The sequence below is a fragment of the Nicotiana tomentosiformis genome, chromosome 1 (genome assembly GCF_000390325.3).
Source record: "Nicotiana tomentosiformis chromosome 1, ASM39032v3, whole genome shotgun sequence".
Taxonomy (NCBI): Eukaryota; Viridiplantae; Streptophyta; class Magnoliopsida; order Solanales; family Solanaceae; genus Nicotiana; species Nicotiana tomentosiformis.
Genome location: NC_090812.1, coordinates 100,931,567 through 100,941,135, shown reverse-complemented (window position 1 = coordinate 100,941,135; position 9,569 = coordinate 100,931,567). Strand labels below are relative to the sequence as shown.

At 37.6% G+C, this 9,569-nt stretch overlaps 2 protein-coding genes across 2 annotated transcripts; one reads left to right on the top strand and one right to left on the bottom strand.

The window, feature by feature from the left end:
• Window positions 1-219: 219 nt before the first annotated feature.
• Window positions 220-6,013, top strand: LOC104109619 (DUF21 domain-containing protein At4g14240-like). The gene is made up of 13 exons (XM_009618974.4): window positions 220-816; window positions 934-1,010; window positions 1,757-1,840; window positions 1,936-2,049; window positions 2,620-2,703; window positions 2,892-2,963; window positions 3,513-3,580; window positions 4,113-4,200; window positions 4,297-4,370; window positions 4,440-4,818; window positions 5,085-5,131; window positions 5,273-5,345; window positions 5,796-6,013. Exons 1-13 carry the CDS (start codon window positions 567-569, stop codon window positions 5,832-5,834), a joined length of 1,449 nt encoding a protein of 482 aa, XP_009617269.1. The 5' UTR covers window positions 220-566; the 3' UTR covers window positions 5,835-6,013.
• Window positions 6,014-7,696: 1,683 nt separating this feature from the next.
• LOC104109636 (uncharacterized) lies at window positions 7,697-8,578 on the bottom strand. The gene has a single exon (XM_009618990.1). The coding sequence runs from the start codon at window positions 8,576-8,578 to the stop codon at window positions 7,697-7,699; it is 882 nt and encodes a 293-aa protein (XP_009617285.1).
• Window positions 8,579-9,569: the final 991 nt, after the last annotated feature.

Genomic DNA, 9,569 nt, shown 5'->3' with positions numbered 1-9,569 from the left:
TTCATAAAACGAAATAATACAATACAATATAATATAATACATTATAAAACTATTTGTAACAACCCAAACAAACTAATTGCATTGATGTCTTTATGTCATTATATTTCTTGGTACCAAAAGTGTAATGTACATGAATTTGCCTTGCTTCCTTGACTCAAACAGACGTCTTATTTGGTCCCACCCTCAGATTTTCCTAGTCCTTTTTCTCATGAAAAACTCAATTGCCGTGGTCCCATTTATTTAGCCCAAAAAGTACAAAGTCCTATAATAATAAACCTCACCAAATCCGGTCGCCGTCTACGGTGGCCCTCAGCTCACCCCCACCGTTAATTAACGTAGTGTCATTAAAATAGAAACCATCCAAATAACGTAAAGCTATCGTCACTTCACTCCTATTTTGACATTAATTAAACACCATTATATACTACTCCTTCTTCTTCTTGCCGTTTGTCACCAACTCTATTTCTCTCTGTTTCTATATATTGTTTTGCTGTCACTTCCACACAATAGCAGCAAAGTCCACCGAAAAACAAAAAAATTTCAGCTTCTGAAAAATTTCCATTGTCATGGGTTTGCTAATGAATGTGGTAGCAATAGCCCTAGCTGCTGGCCACAAAACAAAGAGACCCTTTGGTGTAGATGATCAGGACATTGAATTTGGGAACCCCTGGTGGTTTGTTTACGCCGGTGTTTCTTGTTTCCTCGTACTATTCGCCGGAATTATGTCGGGTCTTACGTTGGGGTTAATGTCTATGGGACTTGTTGAGCTTGAAATTCTTCAACGAAGTGGTACTTCTACGGAGAAGAAACAAGCAGGTTTTGTTTTAATTTTTATCCCATTGATTTTGCCTGAATACTTGAATTTCTTTATGTGGGGTATTGATTATTTAAGATATTAATGTGGTGTTTGAGTTGAATATTTGTGTTTTTCAGCTACTATTTTTCCTGTTGTTCAAAAGCAGCATCAGCTTCTTGTGACTTTGCTTTTATGTAATGCGGCTGCAATGGAGGTGAGTGATTTCATAGCAAAACATGCACGGGTTTCTCATAGAGTTTCTTTACTAAAGTTAATTGTAGCTTGTTTAAAATTTCTTTATAAAGTCACAACAACAACATACCAGTGAAATCCCATAAGTTGGGTCTAGGGAGGGGAGTGTATGCAGACCTTACACCTACCTCGTGATAGGTAGAGAGGCTATTTCCGATAGACCTCGGCTCAGGTAAAGCATTTTCAAAACAATGAGTAAAAAATTGTGGTGAAAATACTGTAGAAAGGAAAGGAAAAGTATTGCCATCAAAAGTAGTAAAGATACCCAAATAAAAGAAACAACAATAATGAATTTGAAGAATAAGACGGTAATAGGATAATAATAATGATGCTGACAAGCATAAGGTGGAGCTAATAGGGTAAATGTTTCCACTGGGTGTACTCAGTGACGGATGTAGTGTATTGAATACGCGCTCAACCGAACCCAAAACCAGTAGTTTTTTTTTATGAAATGTATATATTATATGTGAAAAATATTAAAATTTCAACAAATGTTAAATTTTGAAGCCATAATTTTAAAAGTACAACGAGTTCAGTCTTAAAAACCTTAAGGTTGAACCTATTTGTCTCTGAGAGTACTATAAGAAAATCGCACAAAAACATTGCATGTTTATTTTGGCTCTTTTCTGCAATGTATAATGTTGTTTTTTTTATCAGTAACATTTATAAGTGATACTACAATTTCTGTTATGACCATGGACTTTGCAGGCTCTTCCAATATACTTGGACAAAATTTTCCATCCGGTTGTTGCTGTTATTCTCTCTGTTACTTTTGTTTTAGCTTTTGGTGAGGTAAATTGACTTCCATCCACTGTGTATAACTGCAAGACAAATATTTTTGAACTGGGAACTCTAACGATTTCTTTGCTTTTTCCTTGATGATATAGATTATTCCACAAGCTATATGCTCTCGGTATGGGCTTGCCGTAGGTGCAAACTTAGTATGGCTTGTCCGTGTTCTTATGATCATTTGCTATCCCATTGCTTACCCAATTGGAAAGGTAGTTTTCGTTTTTCTGTCGCCACAACTAGTACATGGTGGGTGGTCTTCCCCTGTTTTCCTATTTGGAACTTGCTGCACCTTACTTTGGATCATTTTCAGTTGTGGCATCTGTGATAACATCTCGGGTCATAGTGGTCAAGGTACCATAAAGGAAATGCAAATTTTTCGTTGTTGTTGGTATCAAAGAGTTCTTTTGATCTTTATGTCAGCACAAAATGATATGTGTAACACTTTCAACTCTGTGCCTTTATTAGCATTGCATGTAGATTTCTATCCAAAAAAAGAGAAACTATATTGCATGTAGATCACATCCCTCATAGGCACTAATGTAGTGGTTCAGACTGTGGACTAAGCTGTCATGGAAGATTCAAAATCTTGTATTACTGTGGCTAGAAAAAGATCAGCATTTGCTACTACAGTTAATATACTGTGTCTAATTCAAAGAGGTCAGGCAGTTGATGCCTTTTTTACTATTCAAACAATTTCTTACTGGAATGAGAAGACAAAGAAAACGAAGAACTTCTCTGTGAAATCATCACATTTGAATGTTGAAATTGATATGGCTTAGGTTCTTGACGCTGTATTGGGACATCATGATGCTTTGTTCAGGCGAGCTCAGCTGAAAGCCCTTGTTTCTATCCATGGTCAGGAGGTAATCCCTCTGAACTGGTGTTCATTTTCAGATGCCTGAAGTTGATTTGGCTGATTTTCATTACGAATGTTTCGCCTTCTCAAAACTATCATTATTATGTGACAGTTTCCTGAGTATGGTGACACTTTTCCATTATAAGTTAGTTAATATTGTTATGAAATAACACTATATTTTTATTTCAAGCTTAGGCTGGTAAAGGTGGTGAACTCACACATGATGAAACTACTATCATTAGCGGAGCACTGGATTTAACAGAAAAGGTTTGCAACAGCATACACCTGTCACTTTTTCTTCGTTTTCTTCTGTCCTTTGTCTTTTGATCTATCCAGCTTTTGATAAAGCGTCTGCTACTGGAAAAATAAGACTTGGCAGAAAATGTAAATATTGACCATCTCTGCTTTTAGAGAGTAATTTCGCTTCAAATTGCTACTTCTTGTGCTTCATTTTATATGATGGTGTTTGACTGGGCACATAGTTTAAGAAAGAAGAAAGATTTTTTGCACATACGATAAGTACCCTTAGAACGTTTGGTCTTAAACATGCATGTCATTTATATAGCTAGCTCTAAGAGCATACCATTAAGGGTAAGTGGGAAATCTAAAGTTAAAGAGTTTCCGAATATAGAAAGGTCTCATTTTTTTAGCACACAAAGGAAAGAGCGACATATAAAATGAAACAAAGGGTTATATTCCGACACAAAGGTCTCATGTTACCCTGATGTTTTCTTTTTTTGTCTTCTAGTAACTTCAGTCAGGTATATTCCGACAACTTATAATAAGAATGGTCTAAGTTTTCTCAGATATGTGCAGACTGCAGAAGAGGCTATGACGCCTATTGAATCAACCTTTTCCCTGGATGTCAACTCAAAGTTGGACTGGTGAGTCTATGACGGATTGAATTCCATTTTCTCATGCTAACTATATTGGGGTGGCAACAATTTTTTTCTTCCAAAAGACTATTTGAGCTAGTTTCATTTGTGATATGTCAATGCCTCTCATCCTTCATGATTCTTATTCCTTCTTAAATTGTACATTGACAAGGAATTCAAGCATGCTGTTTCACTTCCTTTGCTGCTAAATTCTGCATATATTGTCCAAATGCTTGAAAACTTAGAGATCCATACGTAGAAGCAATTTTATTCTTCTAGAGAGAGAGCGACTGAATATTCTGCTTTGCATGAACTCCAAAGCTATAACTGAAGTTCAAAAGGATTATAAATATAATAGAGATCACTCAAGGTGCTTAAGAAACTACAATCACTTTCTTGGAGGTACAAATTGAAGCTTAAACTAAACCCCCCCCCCCCCCCCCCCCCAAAAAAAAAAAAAAAAAAAAAATGGGCAAGGAATTATTTGCCTGAGGAGATGCATGCAGATTTTTTTTTAATCTAAGAAGCTCCTCTTATTCAGGGAAGCAATTGGGAAAATCCTAGCACGAGGTCATAGCCGTGTTCCTGTTTACTCTGGACACCCGAAGAACATTATTGGACTTCTACTGGTTTGTGTGAAATCAGATCTCATAATATTTCATTCTCTATATCTGTTGGTGATTTAATAAAGAATCGTCTTTCCTTTTTGCTTCTACGGGATGCAGGTAAAAAGTCTTCTCACGGTGCGCGCAGAGACAGAGACCCCCGTTAGTGCTGTTTCCATCAGGAGAATGCCTAGGTACATTTTCTGTTGATTTTTGATGCGGGGTAGCTGAGAAATATCCATTCTCACACATAAAATTTTCAGGGTACCAGCAGATTTGCCTTTGTATGATATTCTCAATGAATTTCAAAAGGGGAGCAGTCATATGGCAGCTGTAGTGAAAGTAAGCAAGAAAAGCTACAGCCTTTCTTCTGATCCAGCTGTTGAAAATGGCAGAGGAAACAAATTTTGTAATGGGGACTCACAGTTAACTACGCCATTACTGTGCACGCATGATGAAAAATCAGACACCATAATTATAAATGTTGATAAGGTCTCAATACAGAATCAAGAAGCTAAATTACCCTCTTTGCATCAAAATGGTGTAGCAACGTATAAATCAACATATCTACCAGAAGATATTGAAGAGGGGGAAGTCATTGGCATCATTACGCTAGAAGATGTTTTTGAAGAACTCCTGCAGGTAATCTGCTTCTTCAATATCTTTCCAATCGGTATCTTATGCAATAACTAAATGCAAGTTCTCAAGTGAGGCTTCTGAACATCGTGTTCCCACCTTTAAAATGGATTAAATATCATGAATTGTCATTATCTAACTTTACCTTTTTGTAAATAAAAAAAGAATTTTCACTATCCAATTAGACATGCTGAAGCCTTTTTCTCCAACTGTTATCATTTTCAATATCTGAAACCACATTCTACCTTTGACTGGATTCTTCATGGATGCAGGAGGAAATCGTCGATGAGACTGATGTGTATGTTGATGTTCACAAAAGGTCTCAACTGCCATACTTTACTTTCTAAATTGTCTGTTTTTGGGGTGATAAATATTGTTCACTGTTATAATGGTCACTAGTGGCATTGCTGTATGGTTCTAAGTTGTTGACTTTCTCTTTTTGGTACAATCTGTACTTCAGAATACGTGTAGCTGCTGCTTCATCCTTTGCTCGAGCACCTCCTGCTAGGAAAGTGACAGGTCAAAAGGCTTCAGTAAGTCTCAAACAATCTCCTATGTAGAGATGAAGTGTTATTGCATGTTGGGAAAACTATGTCAGATCTCTATCACATTAGTGTCTGTGTTCTGTGATTCAATTTGCATGGTCTAAGATAAAACTATACTGCTATAATATCATAAGTCAAATTCTCAGTGTTGCATTCGTTGATGTCTAAACAAGAATTGTGTATGGAAAATGTATTTATTTCCTTTTCTTTGGATTATGCTGATTGTTGCTGCACAAAATTTCACGCTTTTGTAAGTTTTGGTAGAGAACTTCCATCATCATTACTACTATTTTACACACACACACACACACATATTGATCTTTTTTTTTACTTGCACTTTTATTTTATTTTGGTAATTATGATGATATGATGATCATCATCATCATCAACTCATACTTGCTACAGCTAACTTGTCATACAATTTATTCAACTTGTCAGGGAGGGCAAGCAAAGCAAGGACGGACGCAAAAGAAGTAAGATAATAGGGAGAGGCCTTTCTCTAGCACTAACATGTGGTTTACGAAGCGTAAACCGAACCATGCAGCTGTAGTCTGTATAAAATTTTTTGTAGTCATTTTCAGTTAATCAGGCAATGTAAATTGTTGCAGTTTCACCTGTAATATACAGCACTTTTTCCATTGATTTTTTTTACACTATTTGATACTCTTATTTTCTCCAGCAAAGATTTAGTTGTGCGATAAGTAAAGGTAAAAAGTGTAAACTAAGCAATGTCTATATTGGAGATGTGGGGTATCGATCCCCGTACTGTTTAACCAAAGAATTTGATTCTCAGTCAAAGTCTATTTTTAGGAGTACTCGGGTTACTTATAATCAAGAAATTCAATATTCTCTCAGAAATTTTCTAAGAAAGGAAATTAGAATAAGAAATGACAAAATTATCGATTGAGAGCACAAGAAAGTAGTTATATTCCAATAATAATTGGAGCCTGTCTTGACAAGTGAAATTCCCTTCACTTATATAGGGATTTACAAATATAATGTTTCTTCCCTTTTATGACCGAATCATTATGAGAATTAATGACATTAATGAAACGTTATAATTGGCAACCGTAACTGTTCATGAAGATTCTGTAACGATTCTGATTCTTCTTCCACATTAATTAGAGGTTCATGAATCTTCCCTCTTTACTGTCTTGATCCATCCTGCATGTGTCTCTTCACTGAGTAATTTAGGCTCGAGCAACTGCACCCTTTCGTCTCGTGAGTGATTTGTTCGTACATGTTGTAAATTGTGAATCTTTTAATGCGACACTCCAGTTGTCATCTTCTTAGTGATCCACACAAACTCTCCATTTACCGTTCTTTTTCGGAACAACCACAGTATTAGCTAGCCAATTAGGATATTTTACCTCGCGTATTGAATCGATCTTTAAGAATTTCTGTACCTCTTCATCGATCACTTGATTTTTGAATGATCCTTGCTTCCTCTTCTTTTGTTTGACAGGTATGAATGATGGATCTTCATTTGATTTATGAGTCATCACCTCCAGAGATATACCTGTCATATCTGAATGGGACCATGCAAAACAATCCGCGTTAGCTTTTAAATATTCAATTAACTTACCTCTCCTTTCTAGGTTTAACCTTGCTCCGATATGAATTCTTCGATCTTGCCATTGTTCGAAAAGTGGAACAACTTCAAGCTCCTCAATCGTTGTTTTAATATTTTCGTTCTCTTCTGGCTCTTGAATTACATCTGGTCTGGAGTCCACGTCTGTTTGTTTTGATACAGTTTATGTTGAAATTTGATTTACCGCATCTTTCTCACTTACACCCGTATCATTTTGACTTGCACTCGTATCTTTTTGACTTGCACTCGTATCTTTTTGACTTGGCTGTATCAACGAATTGATGCTCTTTGAAGTTTGTTGATCTCCTCGAATTTGTTGAATTCCCCATTTTGAAGGGAATTTGATAACCTGATGTAATGTGGATGGCACAACATCCATATCATGAATCCACGGCCTCCCAAGAATCATATTATAGGCCATATCCGTGTCTATCACTTGAAATTTTGTTTATTTGATGACCCCTTCTGCGTATGTGCTTAGTTCAATCTCGCCCTTTGTAACAACGGTTGAGTTATCAAACCCAGATAAGGAACGTGCTTTTGGAACTACACGATCGCCCATCAGCATTTCGTTCACCACTCGTAATAGAATGATGTTCACGGAGCTACCTGGGTCAATTAAAACTCGTTTTACATTAGTATCATGTATAAGTAAAGATATTACCAGTGCATCGTTGTGAGGAATCATTAATCTATCGGCATCTGCATCATCAAAGGTTATGTTGCCGTCTTCCAGAGTTTGGCGAGTTCACTTCCCGTAAGTTATTGTGAACTTTGTTGTTTTTCTCGCAGCTGTATAGGAAACGCCGTTGACTTCTTCTCCGTCGTTTATCACATTTACTGTTCTCTTTGGAGATGGAGGTTTTGGGGGTTCTTGCCTATTTTTCATGTAAGCTTGTTTGCCTTTCTCGCTGAACAATTCCGTCAGATAGCCCTGCTTCAATAAATGTTCCACCTCACATTGTAATAATCTGCAGTCTAATGTTCTATGGCCGTGGTCATTATGGAACTCGCACCAAAAGTCTGGGTTTCTTCTATTTGGATTTGATCTCATCTTTTTAGGCCATCGTACCTTATCCCCCATGCTTCTTAAAACATCGACCAACTCGGAGGTACTTACGTTGAAATTGTAGTCCCCAATCCTTGCGTTTGTTTTAGCATCTCTATTGCGTTCACCTCGATCTTTGCTGAATTTCGACAATGGCGAACCTGAATCTCTATTTGCGAACCTGTGATCAGCCCGCACGTTTTCGAATTTGGAACGAGCTTCTCGCCCCGAAGGTCCCATATAAGGCTCGTACCTATTCTTATCGTACCTCTTCTCAGATTTCGACCGCCTCGAACCTGTTTTTTCTTCAACCCTTGACTGAGCTACGATATCTTCTTCGATTCGTAATTTGGTGCTGTACTTATTATAGACATCATTCCATGTCGTGGAAGGGAATTCTCGTAGTCTCTCTTTAAGCGTCCTCGTAGGTTCTGAACTTTTCTCGTTTAAATTGCTTGCAAATGCCATGGCTGCCCAATTGTCGGGTACTCTTTGTAGCAATATTCTTTCACGTTGGAATCTGTCTACGAATTCTCGAGGCGATTCTGTATCTCCTTGCTTTACTTTGAATATATCCTCCATTCTCTTTTCAACTTTTTGTGCACCCGAATGAGCTTTTTATAAATAGATCTGCAAGCTCAGCAAAAGAGTCAATAGAATTTTCAGATAAAAGAGAGTACCATGTTAACGCTCCTTTAGTAAGTGTTTCCCCAAACTTTTTGACCAGCACAGATTCAATCTCCTGCTTGGTTAAATCATTGCCTTTTACTCCCGTGGTGAATGCAGTGACGTGGTCACGTGGATCGGTCGTTCCATCGTATTTTGGGATGTCAGGCATTTTGAAATTTTTGGGAATTGGTAATGGAGCTGCGCTTGATTTCCATGGTTGTTGTGAATATTTGTCGAAATCAACTCCTTTGATCACAGGTGGTACGCCGGGTATTTGCTCAATACAGTCGTTTTGTTCTTTCACCTGTTTCTTCAAGGTTAGTATTAAAGTTTGTAAATCAGAATTATTAGGCGTACCTGGTCTCCCATCACGTGACTCGTTGGGAGCTCCTCCACTTCCAGAATTAACCAACCCTGATCGTGAAATTTCCACAATTGCAGTATTGTTTGGTGGAGGTGTGGGTGGCACAACTGGTAGTCCCCTCACGAAAGTCGGGAGAGCATCATTCACGTACTCAACAATTAACTGGTTCACAGCATCCTGCTCGACAATTTGTTCATTTCCATGTTGTTTATTGTTATGAGTAGTGGATCTTTCTGGTGATGCTTCTCTTAAATTGCGTGGGGTTCCCTGAGGTGATGGAACTGGAGTTCCTTCCACCCGTTGGTTGTTGTCATTGACATTCGACATGATTCAGTTGAGAGAGAGTGATTTGAAAAGTAAGAGAAGATTATGAGATTCCCGGTAACGGAACCAATTTGTTTAACCAAAAAACTTGATTATCAGTAACTCGAGTACTTCTTAAAATAGATCGAGAATCAAATTCTTTGGTTAAACACATACCTCTCGTATGCTAAGCGAGCGCTCTACCATCTGAGCTACATCCCCACTGCAATCTTGCGT